Source organism: Macaca nemestrina, chromosome 7 (assembly GCF_043159975.1).
Source record: "Macaca nemestrina isolate mMacNem1 chromosome 7, mMacNem.hap1, whole genome shotgun sequence".
Taxonomy (NCBI): Eukaryota; Metazoa; Chordata; class Mammalia; order Primates; family Cercopithecidae; genus Macaca; species Macaca nemestrina.
Genome location: NC_092131.1, coordinates 2,283,312 through 2,303,297, shown reverse-complemented (window position 1 = coordinate 2,303,297; position 19,986 = coordinate 2,283,312). Strand labels below are relative to the sequence as shown.

The 19,986-nt window shown below is 54.3% G+C and overlaps 2 protein-coding genes across 8 annotated transcripts in view; one reads left to right on the top strand and one right to left on the bottom strand.

Moving 5' to 3' along the window:
• The window catches only part of LOC105489857 (BRF1 general transcription factor IIIB subunit), a 79,394-nt gene that overhangs the window by 15,448 nt on the left and 43,960 nt on the right, over nucleotides 1-19,986 (bottom strand). For 5 of the 7 annotated variants that reach the window (XR_011625451.1, XM_011755047.3, XM_071099463.1 and 2 more), the window contains 6 exons: nucleotides 19,095-19,167; nucleotides 7,997-8,146; nucleotides 6,724-6,817; nucleotides 4,101-4,227; nucleotides 3,752-3,791; nucleotides 3,570-3,662 (listed from right to left, as the gene is read on the bottom strand). Coding sequence is in view for 6 of the 7 variants with exons in the window: in XM_011755047.3 (XP_011753349.2) it covers nucleotides 3,570-3,662; nucleotides 3,752-3,791; nucleotides 4,101-4,227; nucleotides 6,724-6,817; nucleotides 7,997-8,146; nucleotides 19,095-19,167 (577 nt within the window). In the remaining variant the exon portion in view is untranslated. Of the gene's footprint in view, nucleotides 1-3,569; nucleotides 3,663-3,751; nucleotides 3,792-4,100; nucleotides 4,228-6,723; nucleotides 6,818-7,996; nucleotides 8,147-13,402; nucleotides 14,470-14,514; nucleotides 14,897-19,094; nucleotides 19,168-19,986 lie in introns of those variants that run through there. The other 2 variants (XM_011755050.2, XM_011755051.3) reach the window with 2 other exon arrangements.
• LOC105489856 (BTB domain containing 6) lies at nucleotides 14,975-17,519 on the top strand. The gene is made up of 4 exons (XM_011755046.3): nucleotides 14,975-15,527; nucleotides 15,605-15,695; nucleotides 15,803-15,921; nucleotides 16,085-17,519. Exons 1-4 carry the CDS (start codon nucleotides 15,154-15,156, stop codon nucleotides 17,115-17,117), a joined length of 1,617 nt encoding a protein of 538 aa, XP_011753348.2. The 5' UTR covers nucleotides 14,975-15,153; the 3' UTR covers nucleotides 17,118-17,519.

Below are 19,986 nucleotides of genomic sequence, written 5' to 3'. Positions count from 1 at the left end.
TCTTGAAACTGCCTGCTGTTGCCACAAGTAGCTCTAAACTAACCTAATAACGCCGCACCCAATAGCTTAACGACGTACGGCCAATCACGAATAAATGTTATTATTGTAAGCCAATGACAATTCCTGACAAACAACTTTGTATCCATCCAATCACTGTCCCTTTTTGCCTTTAAAACTCCATCTGTGGCTGGGCATGATGGCTCACTCCTATAATCCCATACTTTGGGAGGCCAAAGTGGGCAGATCACTTGAGGTCAGGAGTTCAAGACCAGCCTGGCCAACGTGGCGAAACCCCGTTTCTTTTTTTTTTTGAGACGGAGTCTCGCGCTGTGTCACCCAGGCTGGAGTGCAGTGGCGCGATCTCGGCTCACTGCAAGCTCCGCCTCCCAGGTTCACGCCATTCTCCTGCCTCAGCCTCCGAGTAGCTGGGACTATAGGCGCCCGCCACCACGCCCGGCTAGTTTTTTGTATTTTTAGTAGAGACGGGGTTTCGCCATGTTAGCCAGGATGGTCTCGATCTCCTGACCTCGTGATCCACCCGCCTCGGCCTCCCAAAGTGCTGGGATTACAGGCTTGAGCCACCGCGCCCGGCCGCGAAACCCCGTTTCTACAAAAAATACAAAAATTAGCTGGGTGTGGTGGCGCATGCCTGTAGTCCCAGCTACTCGGGGAGATGAGGCAGGAGAATTGCTTGAAACTAGAGGGTGGAGGTTGCGGTGAGCTGAGATTATGCAACTGTACTCCAGCCTGGGTGACGGAGTAAGCCTCCGTCTCCAAAAAAAGAAAAAGTCCACGTGTAACCGCTGCTCACCAGAGTGTATATTCAGGGCAATGAGAGGTGTCCTCTCTGGCTGCACTCCTCAAGCTTGACCCAAATAAATTATGTAGATTAATTTTGCCTCTGCTTCTTCCTTTAAGGTTGGCAAAACTCATCTTAAAACATCCCACTCTAGATTTTGTGCGTGTGTGTGTACTGGCGACAGGGTCTGGCTCTGCTGCCCAGGCTGGAATACAGTGGTGCAATCACAGCTCACTGCACATCGAACTCCTGGGCTCAAGTGATCCTCCGGCCTCAGCCTCCCGAGCAGCTGGGACTACAGGCACGCACTCCCACACCCAGCTAAGTTTTTAATTTTTTGTAGAGATGGGATCTTACTATGCTGACCAGGCTGGTCTTGAACTCCGCTCAAGCAATCCTCCTGTATTCGCCTCCCAAAGTGCTACGATTACAGGCATGGACCACTATGCTTGACCCACTCTAAGTCTTAGATTACTTTCGTCTGAATGTGTTCCAATATAAAATTGCTGGCTAGCACTGAGTCCTGGAGGGGTCCCCATGGTGAGGAATGGCTCCTTGGGGGAAAGCACCTGATCCCCAGAGAGCAGACGTCAGTGAGTAATGACCTCTGGACAGTGCAGCCTCTTAGAAACCCCTCCCCGGGCAAGTGGGCCCAGGCCGCAGGTGCCAGGAGCCTTGGGGGCTCCAGCTGCCACATTCCCTGGACGTGCACATTCCCCAGACTGTTGGCTCTGCCCCAAAAGTACCTCCAGAGTTTGACCAGGCTGGGCCAGGTCTCTCACCCTGGGTTCCTGCAACAGCCTCCACCTGCCTCTGCCCTCAGGCCCTCTCATGGCTCCTACTACCCCCAAGTGAAAAAACACAGTACAGAATACTAATCAAAAATAAAATTCGAAGCCCCACACCAACCAAATGGATCCCTTCTCTTGACCAAAGAGATTTCAAAGAAACCCGAAAAACTAGTTCAGACCACAATGGGAAGCGGGGGCGGGGTCAGACATGCCTCATTATACCCTCTTACACCCCCTCCCTTTGGAGTTCAGGAGCAGCTCATCAGCATTAACATCCGATGAGAGAGATCCGATGATTGACCAAACAGACCTTGTAGCAACAGATACCAAATTCCAACCTGACTCTAGTATAGCATCAATGACAGGTAGCAGGCCCTGAAAGAAATCAAAATACTTTACCCCAAAATATCTTTGACATATTTTGAAATGGCTCTGCAAAGCTGTCTTTTGCAGTGGAAACTCACATTCTTTTTTTTTCTTTTTTTTTTTTTTGAGACGGAGTCTCACTCTGTCTCCCAGGCTGGAGTACAGTGGTGCAATCTCGGCCTCCTGGGTTCAAGCGATTCTCCTGCCTCAGCCTCCCAAGTAGCTGGGACTACAGGCATGCGCCACCACGCCCGGCTAATTTTTGTATTTTTAGTAGAGACGGGGTTTCACTATGTTGGCTAAGATGGTCTCAATCTCTTGACCTTGTGATCCGCCCGCCTTAGCCTCCCAAAGTGCTGGGATTACAGGCGTGAGCCACCGCACCTGGCAGGAAACTTACATTCTGTAGAGAATCCCCTTCCCTTTCCAGGTCTTTTTCTGATCCTAAAGAGATTTGCTGAGACTAGCATATTTTGAAGATCTGAATAGGGGCCAGGAGCAATGGCTCACGCCTGTAATCCTAGCATTTTGGGAGGCCGAGGTGGGCAAATCACGAGGTCAGGAGTTCCGAGACCAGCCTGGCCAACACAGTGAAACCCATCTCTACTAAAAATACAAAAAATTAGCCAGGTGTGGTGGTGTGTGCCTGTACTCCCAGCTACTTGGGAGGCTGAGGCAGGATAATCGCGTGAACCCAGCAGGTGGAGGTTGCAGTGAGCTGAGATTGTGCCATTGCACTCCAGCCCAGGCGACAGGGAGAGACTCTGTCTCAAAAACAAACAAAAAGGTCTGAATAGGAAACATTTGTCCAGGGACGGTGGCTCATTTCTATAATCCCAACACTTTGGGAGGCCGAGGCAGGCAGATCACCTGAGGCCAGGAGTTCAAGGCCAGCCTGGCCATCATGGTAGAACCCTGTCTCTAATAAAAATACAAAAATTACCAGAGCGTGGTGGCGGGTGCCTGTAGTCCCAGCTACTTGGGAGGCTGAGGCTCGAGTCACTTGAACCTGGGAGATGGCAGTTGCAGTGAGCCAAGATCGCACCATTACACTCCAGTCTGGGTCAAAGAGGGAGACTCTGACTCCAGAAAAAAAAAAGGAAACCTTTCCATTTATTGCCTCTAAGGGTGGCCACCTAAAGACTTCATCTATGTAACAAGCACCTTGGTCTCCACAACTCTCTTACCTTAATCTAGACACTTCTTTCTGTTGATTCCGGGTCTTTAGACAATAACTTAACTCTTTCAACCAATTGCCAATCACAAAACCTTTGACTCCACCTGTGACCTATAAGCCCCGCCCACTGCTTTGAGTTGTCCCACCTTTCTGGATCAAACCAATGCACACCTCACAGGAGCCTCTGCAGGGAGGGGATGAGGTGGGGGCAACCTGTACCAACAGCTGGAGTGCCACAGCCCAGCGTGCAGCCTGAGTGTCTGAGGAGGAAGGAAGGTCATGGGGGGAGGCAGCCTCAACCCCAGGGCTGTGCACATAGACCAGAGGGCCCAGGAAGAGTGACAGGAAGGACAAGGTCAAAGGTCAGCTGGTGGGAAAGGTGCCGGCAAGGGGCACACAGACAGGTCTCGAGTTCTGAGGCCAGGGCTGGACTCACCATCTTTCGCCAGGCTGGCCAGGCCCCCCTTGGCCTTTGGCCGGCTGTTTTCTAGTTCAATCTCAATTGCATCCTGGTAACTGGATATTTCACCTGAAGTCGTAAGTTAAAAGCAAAAAGTCAGCACAAAATCAATTTTCCCAACAAAGCAGAAGCATTGTATGGGAAGATCAGTTGGTTACCTTCAACCTCCTCCAGTTTTTTTGACAGAACTTGTTCAAGCTGAAAGGGAACAGGGCGAGAGGCTCCGTGAAGGGAGGCCGGGTACACAGCGCAGCCTCCGGGGTGCCCTGGGGGCCCCAGGGACCACAGGCCACTGGAACTTAGGGGTACGCAGCGGTGGAGGTGGAGCTATGGGTCTGTGTCCCCTACAGGAAAATGTGGCACTTCCCAGAGTCTGTGCAAGGTGTGTCCTGGAGCCTCGGGCTCTGGCTGGTTACAGCACTGAAGAGCGGCTATGAGGCTATGGGTGTGCAGCTTCCCTGCAAGGCTGACAAGCCCAGCACAGACAGACGCCAAGGCGGGCACTACCTGCTTCATCCGCAGCTTCCTCTGCCCAGCCGTGTATGAGGGGGGGTCGCACTCCTCCTCCAGGTCGATCTTCATGAACTCATCTATGGTCAGCTGACTGGTGGGGGTGTCTTCAAATTCCGTGAGCCTAAAATGGAGCCGGACATGGGAAATGGAGCTGGCAGCTCTGAAAACGCCGTTTAAAACTGAGCTGCTGGCTTGGCGTGGCTCACACCTGTGATCCCAGCACTTGGGAGCCCAAGGTGGGTGGACTGTTTGAGTCCAGGACTTTGAGATCAGCCTAGGCAACATAGTGAGACTCTGTCTCTACCCAAAAAGAAAAAAAAGTTAGCCAGGTATGGTGGTGCACACCTGCAGTCCCTGCTACTTGGGAGGCTGAGGTCAGGGAGAATCACTTGAGCCCAGGAGGTTGAGGCTGTAATGAGCTGTGATAGCGTCACTGCCCTTTGGCCTGGGCAGCAGAGTGAGACTGTCTCAAAAAATATATAAAAAAATAAAATAAAAGGCCAGGCACTGTGGCTCACGCCTGTAATCCCAACATGTGGGAGGCCGAAGTGGTAGGATCACCTGAGGTCAGGAGTTCGAGACCAGCCAGGCCAACATGGTGAAACCCCGTCTCTATTAAAAATAGCAAAAATTAGCTGGGCGTGGTGGTGGGAGCCTGTAATCTCGGCTACTTGAGAGGCTGAGGCTGGAGAATCGCTTGAATCCAGGAGGCGGAGGTTGCAGTGAGCTGAGATCGTGCCACTGTACTCCAGCCTGGGCGGCAAGAGCAAAACTCTGTGTCAAAAACATAAAAAATAAAAACAAATGAATGAACTGTGCTTGCCAGGCGTTCCTCCATGGGGCCTGGCAGTCAGGCCTTGCTCCTCGGCACCCAGGTCCCTTCTGGCGGCTTCTCTACCCCCACCTGATCCTGCCCAGACCTCTGTTCACTGGGAGAAAGGCCCACAGGCACCCTTAATCACTCACAGAGGACCCCAATCCTAGGCGGAAGACTCAGAAGGCCTGAAGAGAGGAGGCTGGGCTAGAACCTCAGCACCTGGCAGTCGGGCAGGAAGGGGCCTGCAGGCCTGTGAGCCATGGGGCTCAGTTCTTACGAACGCCTCTACACGCTACACAACCTCCAACATGCTTAATCAAAGGCTTTTTACAGAATCAACAGTCAGATGTTTAAGGTTAAATACTTTCCAGCTGCTTTTGGAAACTGCCACAGGACACGATCTCAGCTGAAAAACAGCAGCCGTGTGTTTAAGATTTGTGATAAATGTCACAGCAGTTACAGGTTGCAGCAACCCCACTGTCACATTTACCTTGCCGAAGTCTATGAAACGGGGCTGCCAGTGCAGGTGAGCTGTGAGGAACCCCAACAAATACCACCCAGCAAAGTGGGGTGCAAAGCCCCGCCCTGCCTGCCTGGCTTGCTGTGCCACTCATTTCAACTGATGCGGGGACCTCTGACGGAACTCCGGCTTCTCACTGGGACAAGGGTCACCTGGGCTTTCAAAGTCCAGGACGGACCACACCAAAAAGGAGATGGACCAGGCTTCTGACATCAAAGACAGCCTCCTGCCTGTTTGTGACTTAGGGCAACTTTACACATCACCCTCCGCCTCAACTTAGAAACACAGGGATCAGGCCGGACACGGTGGCTCACGCCGGTAATCCCAGCACTTTGGGAGGCAGGTGGATCACGAGGTCACGAGTTCAAGACCAGCATGACCAACATGGTGAAACCGTCTCTACTAAAAAATACAGGCCGGGCGTGGTGGCTCAAGCCTGTAATCCCAGCACTTTGGGAGACCGAGGCGGGTGGATCACGAGGTCAGGAGATCAAGACCATCCTGGCTAACATGGCGAAACCCCGTCTCTACTAAAAATACAAAAAACTAGCCGGGCGTGGTGGCGCACGCCTGTAATCCCAGCTACTCAGGAGGCTGAGGCGGGAGAATCTCTTGTATCCGGGAGGCGGAGGTTGCAGTGAGCCGAGATCACACCACTGCACTCCAGCCTGGGCGACAGAGCGAGGCTGTCTCTCAAAAAAAAAAAAAAAAAAAAAAGGCCGGGCGCGGTGGCTCAAGCCTGTAATCCCAGCACTTTGGGAGGCCGAGATGGGCGGATCACAAGGTCAGGAGATCGAGACCATCCTGGCTAACACAGTGAAACTCCATCTCTACTAAAAAAATAGCCGGGCGGGGTGGCGGGCTTCTGTAGTCCCAGCTACTCGGGAGGCTGAGGCAGGAGAATGGCGCAAACCCGGGAGGCGGAGCTTGCAGTGAGCTGAGATCCAGCCACTGCGCTCCAGCCGGGGCGACAGAGCGAGACTCCGTCTCAAAAAAAAAAAAAAAAAATAATAATAATAATACAGGGATCGGAGGAGGAGGACGCCTCCGCAGGACAGAGCCGGCCTCAGAAGGACTAGCAGGGAACTCTCCGGAGGGAGGCAAGGCATCCTGCCAGCATGTCCAAGCCATGGTGCGACGGGGGCTGGGCTAGGTCCTGGCCAACAGCCAGGTGGGGTATAGCAGGGTCCTGGGAAGTGGCACCTGCTCCGGCAAGCAGGCCTGAGCTGGACTGACGAAGCGTCTGCGTGGTGCCCATGCCATGAATGAGAGCCCCCTACCTCTTTCGCAGCGTGGACTCACACACTTTGACCACACTGATGACCTCCTTCACAGTCCTCCTGAAGTCATGCATTCTGGCTGCAACTAGGAGTGCTAGAAAGCAACGAGACGGGCCTCGTCAACCACAGCTGGGAACCAGGGCAACAGTGTATCTGTGGCCCAGGAAAACACTGCGGATCCCGGCCAGGGAGATGATGACCTGGGAAGATGTGTCCGTGCCAGGGCAGTGAGATCCTCACTTAGTGTGGCTCATCCTGAACAAGACCCTCTCTATCTTATGGTGGGTGGTGGCTGCATCCCATTCCATTTTCAAATACAAGAACAATTAAAATGAAGGTTTCCGAGAGCTTCACGTAATCCCTCAAAGCAAACAAAATAACTTTAAGATGACTGTGCGGGAAACACAGGTTGTGATGGGAGCTGGGGATTCTGAGGATGCAGAGCCAGGCCAGGCGGGAAAGGGGCGAGGCCACAGCTGGCAGCTGACACAGGTTCACCAAGGCTGCAGTGGGCCCAGAACCTCCAGAGCAAACATGGAGATCATGTGTGCAGATGGAACGGCCTCTCAGGTGCACTGAATTTCATGTGTGCAGATGGAACGGCTTCTCAGGTGGACTGAATTCTGCTGTCAGCAGAGTGCAGGGACGCTGGCACCTAGCCTGCTGGGAAGAGTGGACTCTGTGGGCATGAGGGTGAGGGCCCTGGTGAGGAGCAAGGGCCCTGCCGACCTGGGGCTCCAATTCCAGGGTTGGGGTAGTTGACCAGGCCACAGCCACATCCACCCACCAGCACCAAAGGCAAAGTGAGAGTTTGAGTGACAGCTGGAACCTGGGGGGCCACAGAGGTCCAACTAGAACAACCGCCCAGCTGGGGGTGGGGGATAGTCTGACAGCCCCGTGGCATCCTCATAAGCAACAATCTAGCATCTCAGAGAGGCCACACCACTATCCGCGTCAGGAGCCGGGCCCCACAAGACCACGGACAGGGATGGCCGTGCAGCCGCACCCCAGATGTAGGCAACCTGGGGTCAGGGCCACTCTGCCCTGAGGGTTCTGCCCCTTATGCCAGGACACACAGAGGCCAACGGGGCAGCCAGGAGGTCCTGGAGGGCTGAGGACCCTGGTGGGCCAGTCCAGTGTCAGCCACGGAAGGCTGGAGGCAGCTCTCAGTGCTCTGCAAACATTTGGCACAGCCCACCAGCACTCAGGCGTCAGGAAAGTGTGACGCCAGGACCCAGGCCACCATCCCCCAGACGGGCAAGGCCCGCTGTACCTGCTCCGCAGAGGCCCGAGGGGCGCCGGCCTGTGTGCATCCAGTCCCGCTTCATCCTCTGTAGGAGCCTCAGGGCAGTCATGGACACCTCGTGGTTCTTCTCTCCGAATTCCAGTAGGTGCGCAAAGCGCGGAATATACAGGCACGGGTCTGTAGCAGACACGGCGTCTCAGTGCCCGCCTCAATGTGCCATAGCATGTGCATAGGTGGCCCAGACAGCCCAGGGGTGGGGTGACCTGCACTTGTCTTTCCAGGAACCCAGGCCCCCCACCAGTCCCCCTCCCCTGGACAAAGCCTCTCTGATCCTCAGCTGGAGCAGTCATGGCACTGAACCCAGGAGAGCCACTGGCCACCTGCTGCCAACCAGCCTGCTGCAGACACGCTGGGGCCAGGCAGCGTGCCCCTACTGCATGGCTGCCCTGCTCAGGGCACAGAGGGGCTCACACCCAGCAGCCTTCCCTCCAGACCATGCTAACAGCACCACCCCCAACAACGGTCCCGGGACCCTTAGAGCAAGACAGGCGTAGGTTGGGCACACAAGTCGCCAGCCAGCCAGCATCAGCTGACACTCATGGGTGAGAGGAGGACCCACTTCTGGCATCCCTACCAGCATGGCAGTGCCACTGGGGCTGTGTGTGCACACTGAGGTCTGGTGCTGTGCACCTCTGCCAGCACGGCACAGTGCTGCAGGGGATGTGCCTAGAGCAGGACAGGCCGGGTGCTGCACAGCCCGGGCCCTGATCGACTGCATGGACCCAAGCAGCGCTCCCCTACGCCGAGCACGAGGCTGTGATGTGACTCCACAGGGCCCTGCTGTGTCCCACCAGACTCAGGTGGCTATGACTTGCATCCCTTCATACTCATGATGCAGGCCCCCTTTCCAGCTGAGCGTGTCTGTAACACGAAGGATGAATGCTTGAGGTGAAAGATGCCGCATTTACCCTGATGTGATTGTTACACACTGCAGGCAGCATCCAAACACCTCATGTGCCCCATAAACATACGTACCCACTACGCACCCACAACTACAGATAAAAACAAAGGATTTTTGGTGATTCGGCAGCTAAAACAGATATTATTCAGAGAAAAAAACCAAGATAATTTAAAATAACATAATTGCTAAGATTTTTAATAATTTTCAATAAGATAAAATCATCGGAGCTAGAAATAAAAAGAATGATAAAAAATACAGTTATAACCTGGGCGTGGTGGCTCACGCCTATAATCCCAGCACTTTGGGAGGCCAAGGTGGGCAGATCACCTGAGGTCCGGAGTTTGAGACTGGCCTCACCAACATGGAGAAACCCCGTCTTTATTAAAAATACAAAATTTGCAGGGCATGGTGGTACATGCCTCTAGTCCCAGCTACTCAGGAGGCTGAGGCAGGAGAATTGCTTGAACCAGGGAGGTGGAGGTTTCAGTGAGCTGAGATGGCACCATTGCACTCCAGCTTGGGCAACAAGAGCAAAGCTCTGTCTCAAAAAAAAAAAAAAAAAAAAGGATATGCTTATAGACTGGGCAATGTTGAGACGAACTGTATACAAAAATTTAAAAAAAAAATTTGGCCGGGGCTGGGTGCTGTGGTTCACGCCTGTGATCCCAGCACTTTGGGAGATTGAGGCAGGTGGATGGCCTGAGCTCAGGAGATCAAGACCACCCTGGGCAACATGGTGAAACCCTGTCTCAACTAAAATACAAAAAATGAGCTGGGCCCACCTACTTGGGAGGATGAGGCAGGAGAATCGCTTGAACCCAGGAGGCGGAGATTGCAGTGAGCCAAGATCACACCATTGTACTCCAGCCTGGATGACAGAGTGAGACTCCGTCTCAAAAAACAAAGAAACAAACAAACAAAAAATTAGTGGGTGTGAGGCCGGGTGTGATGGCTCACACCTGTAATCCCAGAATTTTGGGAGGCCAAGGCAGGTGGACTGCCTGAGCTTAGGAGTTCCAGACCACCCTAGGCAACATGGTGAAACCCTGTCTCTACTAAAATACAACACACACACACACACAAATTAGCCAGGTGTGGTGGCGGGCACCTATAGTCCCAGATACTTGAAAGGCTGAGACTCCAGAATTGCTTGAACCTGGGAGGTGGAGGTTACAGTGAGCCAAGATCATGCCACTGCACTCCAGTCTGGGCGACAGAGCAAGACTCTGCCTCCAAAAAAAAAAAAAAAATTAGTGGGTGTGGTCTAGTCCCAGCTACTGAGGAGGTTGAAGCAAGGGGATCACTCGAACCCGGGAAGTCGAGGCTGTAGTGAGCTGTGATTGTACCACTGTACTCAGGCCTGGGTGACAGAAAAAAAAAAAAAAAGAAAAAGATGTACTGATGGGGGTGGGACTTTGACACTCATTAATTCTTGAAATAGAAAACTCAGTTCAAAGACACTGGAAAATATATCGACGGCTGGGCATGGTGGCTCACACGTGTAATCCCAGCACTTCGGGAGGCCAAGGAGGGTGGATTACCTGAGGTCAGGAGTTCAAGACCAGCCTGGCCAATACAGTGAAACCCCGTCTCTACTAAAGTAAAGTACAAAAATTAGCTGGGCGTGGCATGGTATGTCCCTGCAGTCATCCCAGGTACTAAGGAGGCTGAGACAGGAGAATTGCTTGAACCTGGGAGGTGGAGGTTGCAAAGAGCCAAGATTGTGCCACTGTACTCCAGCCTAGGCGACAAAGCGAGACTCCATCTCCAAAAAAAAAAAAAAAATTCAAGACAAGCCAGGCAGAGTGGCTCATACCTACATTCCTAGCTACTTGGAAGGCCGAGGTGGCAGGATTGCTTGAGTCCAGGAGGTCGAGGCTGCATTGAGCCATGACTGTGCCACTGCATTCTAGCCTAGGTGACTGAGACCATGTTTCAAAACAAAAAAGACAAGCAAAAAGCGTGCTTTCAAGACAAATCCGTCAGTGACTAGGGTGGAGGAGAGGCGCTGGGCAGCGGCGGCACTGTGGGCAAACGTGGAGTGGCAGAGTGGCACAGGACAGGCATGAGCATTTCATAATGCAAAGGAAACTATGTGAAGCAGCCTGGAATCTGCAGGTGCACAGTGACAGAGGAAGAATTAAATGAAGGAAAAGCAATGAAACAACCTTCGAAACCACAATAAGGGGAGATTTTAACATGGCTCTCTGAAATTTGACAGACTGATTAGGAAAAAAAGACTAAGGGACAATATAAGACACATCACTATAGGCTCAATCTGACAAGGATGTTCTAAATTCTGTACCCCATGGAGTCATCATGCTTTTCCAGTGTCTGTGGGACAGTTATGAAAATGACCAGGTATTACAGAACAAAGAAACTCTCAATACATTTCACACAGGATGTGCCACTTGATCCCAAGTAAAAAAAACCCAAAAAACTAAAAACGAGCAAAAACAAGTAGTCCCCTCACCTCCAAACGCTATTAGAAATTAAAGTACAATCCTTTAGATAACTTTATTAACTTAAGCGCTTTGTATATTTAAGAAAGCAATGGGCCAGGCGTGATGGCTTATGCCTGTAATCCTAGCACTTTGGGAGGCCGAGGTACTTTGATTGTAAGAGGCTAGCACTTTGATTGCCTGAGCTCAGGAGTTCGAAACCAGCCTGGGCAACACAGTGAAACCCTATCTCTACTAAAAAATACAAAAAATTAGCTGGACGCGGTGGCATGCGCCTGTAATCCCAGCTACTCGGAGACTGAGACAGGAGAATCGCTTGAACCTGTGAGGCAGAGGTTGCAATGAGCTGAGATGGCGCCACTGCACTCCAGCCTGGACGACAGAGCAAGACTCCATCTCAAAAATAAATAAATAAAGGAAGCAATGAAATTAATGAACTAAGTCAAATAACAGAAAATTTAAAATTAACAAAATTAATTATTTAAAGTAGGCAAAGGGATTAACAAAGAAAAAGAAGCAAATAAATTACCACTGTCAAGAAAAGAATTAAAAAGTCCAACAGCCAGTAGGGTGCTGACATGAAGACAGACCTACAGACCAACAGGACAGGACAGGACAGGACAGAACAGAACGGGGTCAGAAATGACAATGACGGGCAGGTGACTTTCAAAAAGGGTGACAAGAACTTCTTTCACAATGGGGAAAGGATGGTCTCTTCAATAAGCAGCGCTGGGAAAACTGGATATCCACTTGCAAATAAAGATAGGCCCTTACCTTACATCATACACAAAAACTAACTCAAAACCAATTGAAGACCCAAACGCAGACTTGAAACTATAAAACCCGTAGAAGAAAACACAGGCAAAGACTTGATGACATTGGTCTTGGCAAAGATTTCTCGAACATGACACCAAGAACAAGGGCAACAAAAGTAAAAATAGACAAATTGGATAACCTCAAACTAAAAAGTTTCTGCCCAGCAAAGGAATCCATTAACAGAAATGATATCCTAGGGAAGGGAAGAGAATATGTGCAAACCATCTATCTCATAAGGGGTTACCATCCTGAATATACAAAAAACTCCTACAACTCAGGAACAAAACTGATTAAAAATGGGCAAATTGCTCTTTCGTAATCCCAGCTCTTTGGGAGGCTGAGGCACGAGAATCGCTTGAACCTGGAAGGCAGACTTTGCGGTGCACCCTCACCACTGCACTACAGCCTGGGCAACAGAGCGAGACTGTCTCAAAAAAAGAGGCAAAGCCCTTGAACAGACATTTCTCCAAACATGGCATGCAAATGGCCAACAAGCACGAGCAGATGCTCAACATCATTATTTATCAGGGACATGCAAATCAAAACCACATGACACTACCTCATATCCATTAGGATGACCACTATCACAAACAAAAAAGAAAATGATGGCTGGGCGTGGTGGCTCACACCTGTAATCCCAGCACTTTGGGAGGCCTAGGCGGTTGGATCACTTGAGGCCAGGAGTTTAAGACCAGCCTGGTCGACAGAGTCTGGCTCTGTCACCCAGGCTGGAGTGCAGTGGTGTGATCTCAGTTCACTGCGACCTCCGACTCCCTGGTTCAAACCATTCTCCTGCCTTGGCCTCCCAAGTAGCTGGGATTACAGATGCCCACCACACCCAGTTAATTTTTGTATTTTTAGTAGAGATGGGGTTTCACCATGTTGGCCAGGCTGGTCTCCTGGCCTCAGGTGATCCGCCCACCTTGGCCTCCCAGAGTGGTGGGATTACAGGCGTGAGCCACCGTGCCTGGCCTACACTGTAACATATTTAAAAATCAGAATGCAAAGGGTGGCTTCTAAGGATGAGAATTTTTATTCACACACTCAACACCACCATGCAGATCAAGACGCTGACTACCTCTGGCGGCTCAGCAGTTCTATCCTGGCACCCTCCAGCCCCGAGGCAGCTGTCGCCCAGGTCTTGTGTGTTGCTGTAAGTTATTCCCTCTCACTGCATTCCCCAAATGGACCCACTACAACGTGTTGATCCTTTCTGTTGCTGATGGACATGTAGGCTGTCTCCACTCTGGCCATTTGTATTTCTCCTGGAAACTGCTTATGCCCGTTACCTTTTCCTATGGAAATAGATGGCTGGGACAGAAACCATGGCCACAGCAGCCAGTGTGTCTTTGCCAGTGTGGTCCCACACTATGAAATCGCAGCTGTGGCCTCTCTGGGTGTGTCCTTGGTACGTGCATCCACACACTTTCTCTTGGGACTTTCTGGACCCTCATGCATGTGCTACGGCTTTCCAAAGGGCTTGGCCCTGCTTGGCCCTGCGGAGTTACACGCCCACCTGCAGCAGGTGACCTCTAGCTGCTCCGTGTTCCACCAACACTGGCGTGACAAGTCTCAAGTTCAGCCGCCTGGGGGCTCGGGCGCCCCATTCCCAGGCGAAATGATGATGTGTGCACTCTGGGTCATTGCATAGTGTCTGTTCACGTCCTTTGCCCGTTTTTTAAAAAACCTGGATTGTCAGCCTTTTCCTTCCTGACTTGTAGTCGCTCATTAATCCTGGAGAGTCTTTTGTTGAAAATACGGCAAATATCTTCCGAAGGGGACTCTTACTACAGGGAACATTTACTACAACTGTAACGACCAGAGACACAGAGCTCCTATTCACTGTTTCGCCCAGGACTGCTGTGATGGGTGCACCCATGACCCGAGCTGCTGGCTGCGTCCTGGGGGCTTTCCTATATATGGGAGTTTTGAAAGTCTGAAGCCTGGAGGTCCAGAAGGTTGCATGTGTGTCCTCGGGGAGGAACTCTCCTGACAGCCAGGACTCTGGAGCTTCGTCTGCACGCGAGCTTGGCGTGCACCGGCTGCGCAGACCAAGCCAGGTGACACAGTCTCTGGAGTCTGGTCTCCACATCGGCAAAGCCAGTGCCCACTGTCACGCACCTCCCAAGATTAGCTCCAGGCTGGGAGGCTAGAGGCCCCATAGGGAACGAGCCTGCGACTGCGATCCACAGGCAGAGCCACAGAGGCAGGGCGCGCCCTGGGGCCCAAGCTCCAAGGCTGCAGGCCTGGAGCCAGATCCTGACTTGCCCACCCGCCCGCTGTGTGACCTTCAGCACGCGACTAACCTCTCTGTGCCCATTTCCTCGAGGAAAATGCGAGGAAATAGCAGCTCCTGCCCGTGAAAGCCCTCAGAGCAGAGTGGACCGCGCTCTCCGCGAGCGTTTGCTGCTGGCGTCTGCAGTAAGCTAAATCACTAGGCATCCGAACCAACGAGGAAGCCCTACGACCATCCGACAAGCCTCGGCCAGAGGCACAGACTCCGGAATGCAAACGGCCAACAAGCAGGTCCACCTGCGTTCCTAACCAAAAGATCGCTAACTAAAGAACGGGCGCAAGCACCTGCGCATGGCACTGCGGGTCTGGGGGCAGCCGCCTGCCAGAGCCGGGAGCCGCCTTCCACGGTGGCCTCTGCACAATGCGCGTCTCGCGCCGGTTGCAGGGCACGGAAACTCCAGCAGCTCCCAGGCTGTCGGGCCTGGGGGCGGGGCCGCGCGGCAGCGTCGTCGCGCGGGGCGCGGCCCTGACGCAGCGTGACGCGCCGGCGCCGCGGCGGGTACAGGCTCAGGCGGGCGGGACGGCGCCCCCTGCGGCCGGGCCTGGCCGGGCTGCGCTAGGCTGGGCTCGGGCAGGGTCGCAGGGTCGCAGGGGCGGGGGTGGCAAGGGAGCGGGTGGCAACCCCGCGGGTCGCAGCGCCGCCGCCGCCCATGCTGCTGCCCCTGGCCTGCCTGCATGGCCGCGTTGCTCAGTGCCTGACCTCCCTGCTTTTGCTTGCAGAGCCGCTCCCAAGGCCCCGGCGCGGTGCGAGGGCGCGGGGCGCGGCGTCCACAGGCGCCGAGGCCGCCCCCGCCGCCCCGCCCGCGAAGATGGCGGCGGAGCTCTACGCCCCCGCCAGCGCCGCGGCCGCGGACCTCGCCAACAGCAACGCCGGTGCCGCCGTGGGCAGGAAGGCCGGGCCGCGCAGCCCGCCCAGCGCCCCCGCGCCCGCGCCCCCGCCGCCCGCGCCCGCGCCCCCCACACTCGGCAACAACCACCCGGAAAGCCCCGGCTGGCGGTGCTGCCGCCCCACGCTGCGCGAGAGGTGAGCCCGCCCCCCGCGGCCCGCGCACCCGCGCGCGCCCGCGCCCGCGCCCCCAGCCCGTGCCTCTGCCTTTGCAGGAACGCGCTCATGTTTAACAACGAGCTCATGGCCGACGTGCACTTCGTCGTGGGGCCCCCGGGGGCGACCAGGACGGTGCCCGCCCACAAGGTGGGTAGCGGCGACCCCTCCCCTCTCGGAAGGCGTGCCCCGCCTGCCGTGTGGCTGCCCGCAGCCCGCGGGACAGCCAGGCTGACGGCGGCGCTTTCTCCTCCCAGTACGTCCTGGCTGTCGGAAGCTCCGTCTTCTATGCCATGTTCTACGGGGACCTGGCGGAAGTCAAATCTGAAATTCACATTCCCGACGTGGAGCCCGCAGCCTTTCTGATCCTGTTAAAGTAAGTCCACTCTGTACTGGGGAAGGACGGGTGGTTCCGTTCTAGGCGGCCTCCCGTGGCTTCTGAGGGGGAGCACACAGGAGCTGATGGACGACCCTCCCAGGCCCAGCCCCGCAATAGGTGCTTGGGAGCCAGCCCCTGACGCGGGCCTTGCCTCGCCTAGGTACATGTACAGTGATGAGATCGATCTGGAAGCTGACACGGTGCTGGCCACTCTCTACGCTGCTAAGAAGTACATCGTTCCAGCATTGGCAAAAGCTTGTGTCAACTTTCTGGAGACAAGTTTGGAAGCCAAGAACGCCTGTGTCTTGCTGTCCCAGAGCCGGCTGTTTGAGGAGCCTGAACTGACGCAGCGCTGCTGGGAGGTCATCGATGCACAGGCCGAGATGGCCCTACGGTCCGAAGGCTTCTGTGAGATAGACCGGCAGACGCTGGAGATTATTGTCACTCGGGAGGCCCTCAACACCAAGGAGGCAGTGGTCTTCGAGGCCGTCCTGAACTGGGCCGAGGCAGAGTGCAAGAGGCAGGGGCTGCCAGTCACCCCACGAAACAAGAGGCATGTTTTGGGGCGAGCCCTCTATCTGGTCCGAATTCCAACCATGACCCTAGAGGAGTTTGCCAATGGCGCTGCCCAGTCAGACATCCTGACTCTGGAGGAGACCCACAGCATCTTCCTGTGGTACACGGCCACCAACAAGCCCCGCCTGGACTTCCCCCTGACCAAGAGGAAGGGCCTCGCCCCGCAGAGGTGCCACCGATTCCAGTCTTCTGCCTACCGCAGCAACCAGTGGCGGTACCGCGGGCGCTGTGACAGCATCCAGTTTGCAGTGGACAGAAGGGTATTTATTGCAGGGCTGGGCCTGTATGGGTCCAGCTCTGGGAAGGCTGAGTACAGCGTGAAGATTGAGCTCAAGCGGCTCGGGGTGGTTCTGGCTCAGAACCTGACCAAGTTCATGTCAGACGGATCCAGTAACACCTTCCCGGTCTGGTTTGAACACCCGGTCCAGGTTGAACAAGACACCTTCTACACGGCCAGTGCCGTCCTGGATGGCAGCGAACTCAGCTACTTTGGGCAGGAGGGGATGACGGAAGTGCAGTGCGGAAAGGTGGCCTTCCAGTTCCAGTGCTCCTCGGATAGCACCAACGGGACTGGGGTCCAGGGTGGGCAGATCCCTGAGCTCATCTTCTACGCCTGAGGTGCCCGGGGAGGCTGCAGCAGATCGGCAGGTGAGCGGAGCGGAAGTCAATGTACTACCTGCTCTTAGCCTTGTCTCTCTCTGACATGTAGTCAGCTGAAACTTGATTGTGTAAAGTAGAGGCCTTTTCCACACAGCCAGAGCCCGGGGATTGGAGTCATAGGCATCTCTGGTACACTGGGGTGCACGTCTCAGGTGGAGGAAGATTGAGGGCACAAGGCAGGCCCCAGATCCCCTCCCAGTGGCACCCACGCCACCTGCTTTGAGGGGTTGGATGTTCCTGCCACCTCTTGGATTCTAAGTGGTTCCAAGCTTAACTTGAAACCTTCCCTTCAAATCTAAAATCGGCAAAAAGTCACTTAAAATAGTGGACTTCTGTAATAAAGGTTGCCTAAAATAACACTCGTGTGTCAGTAAATGACTACAGTTGTACAGTGGGGTATTCTCTTTCTCATGCAACAGAACAGCTCCCATCCCGAGGAGAAAAGCTGTCATGCTGAACATGCTACGTGGTCTGGAGCAAACTGCACCCCAGTGAAGCCCATCCGTCCCCTGGGTCGCTGGCTGGCTTCCGGGCCACCCTGGGAAATACCAGGTGCCTAGTTGTCTCTATGTCCTAATGCATCACTAGCACCTCAGAGTCCTACCCTATGAACGGACTGTGGGGGGAGCATTCTGCTGGGCCCAGCGTTCTGGATCCCTGGGGACACAGTGTCACTAGCTGTGACACTTCTGCGGGACAGCCTGTTGCAGGAGTGGACTATAGGGTGAAGCAAGCTCTCCCACCCCTTGCCTCTGTCCTCCCACTCTGCACACCCCGTAGGCAGCTGCTTTCTGGAAAACCTGTATGACCCCTGAAAAGAGGGATGGCCCCTCTTGGCACCTGGGAGAGGGCATGGGCCAAGTGTAGAGCCCCAGCCAGCATCCCTCTGCTGCTGCAGCCCACGCTGCTCAGTCCTGTTGGTGACCCAGCCCCACCTGGTGCTTCTCTACCCCAAGGACGTATGCTCCTAGATGCAGACAGGCAAAATAAGAAAGTGGGCTCTAAGCAGGCTGTGGAAAGCAGTCATCTGCTTGGTAAAGAAAGGGTAGGTCAGAACCATCAGGCAGTGAGTGCTGTTCTGATCCTTTCCTTCTAGACTTTTCCACCAGGTTAGATTCTGCATGCATGAACTCTGCTGCTGCCTTGAGGGGGAAACACGACTTACCCTACACCTAACATGTATCAAGAAAGGCATACAGGAGCTCCATAAACTCGCACAACACTGGGCACTCAACACAGAACAAAAGTGGCAGAAAAACCACAAAAGAGGGCTGTGGCTGGAAAGCACATCCAGGAGCTGCCCCACTGTCCCCATCTGTCCAGAGGCACCTGGTGCCAGGTGTGTTCCTTAAACCTTGTCCACACAAGATTTTCCCAGCACACAGCGCTTGTGTTTCCCTCTGTCTACACCTTCCTGCACACCTGACAGGCACTGACAATGGGCCTTCTGGTTTTGCAGCAGAAAGCAAGCCCCAGGCCAGGTGCAGTCTCATGCCTGTAATCCCAGTGCTTTGGGAGGCCAAGGCAGGAGGATCACTTGAGCCCAGGAGTTTGAGGCTGCAGTGAGCTATGAACATGCCACTGCACTCCAGCCTGGACAACAGCGAGACTCTGTCTTAGAAAATAAGGCCCCACATTGCTGAGCTCCTAGCAGCTTTAAGAGACATTTCTTACTTTGGGGGGTCCCGTACTTGGACAGGATTTCCCTCCGCTGCTCAAAGGACACTTTTTTTTTTTTTTTAGTAGAGACGGGGTTTCACCGGGTTAGGCAGGATGGTCTCGATCTCCTGACCTCGTGATCCGCCCGCCTCGGCCTCCCAAAGTGCTGGGATCACAGGCTTGAGCCACGGCGCCCGGCCTGCTCAAAGGACATTTGGCACGCTGGTCCCTACAGCAGCCTGCTGGACACCCCAGCAGCTCACCCAGATGCCTACCTATGGCCGGCGCATTGATGCAGAGCTCTCTGGCCAAGAGAAGAAACGTCTTTCCCAGCACGTACACGTTCACCTGAGATGGAGAGAGCACAACCAGAAACCAACATTGGTATTTAAGGAAATGTTTGCTTTTTTTCTCTTAAAATGCATCTATTGTTCAGTCTTTAAAGACTCCAATGGCCTGTGGAGCAGCCATCCTACACCCGAAAGCCTGGCTGTCCTCCCTCGGCTGCTGGGGCTCCCAGGGCCCTGCCTTCTTCCTCTAGGCCACTGCTTTAGGCCCCGCTGCTGTCTCGCCAATGATGGCATCTGCTTAGAAGAAAACCTGACTGCAAGGTCCCTCCCAGGGCGTCATCACACGGTGCACACTGCATTTCATTCAGAACCGTGCACCCATGAACACAAAACCTGTCCTGTCCACATGTGCTCCCACCAGCCACCCTCCAGCCCAGATTCCGATGGGCCCAGGGGTCTTGGCCTCAGTCCCCTTGCTGGGATTGAGATCTATGTCCCTCAGTGACTCCCCTGCCCCCTGCACTGTTCCCACCTTAGGTCCAAATCCACGCAGATCCTGTCACCCCTGCCTTGACCACCTCCCATTGCTCTCTTCCCTGCCATAGGGCAGTGGAGGTGAGGCCCAGACTGAGAGGGGCAACCCCGAGGGCTGGCAGTGATGGGAGCACTGCTGCTTGTCCTCAGCAAAACAAGGACTCCAGCCAGTGTGCAGACCCTGTGCACAGCCCTGCCATGGGCGGAGTACCCCTAGGGAGCCCTGCTGGCTGGGGGAGGATGCTGCTGAGCAATGTCTGCTGGCAGGTGTGGATGAGGTGCAGAGTGGGAAAATCCTGGTCCCTGCGGGAGCCTGCAAGAGTCCTGCCCACCCTTGGCTGTC

Excerpts from the sequence above, each read along its gene's own strand:
- LOC105489856 (XM_011755046.3), top strand. The coding sequence starts at position 15,154 with ATGCTGCTGCCCCTGGCCTGCCTGCATGGCCGCGTTGCTCAGTGCCTG. Across the intron at positions 15,528-15,604 it reads CGCCCCACGCTGCGCGAGAG|GAACGCGCTCATGTTTAACA; the intron begins GTGAGCCCGCCC and ends CTGCCTTTGCAG. Across the intron at positions 15,922-16,084 it reads GCCTTTCTGATCCTGTTAAA|GTACATGTACAGTGATGAGA; the intron begins GTAAGTCCACTC and ends TGCCTCGCCTAG.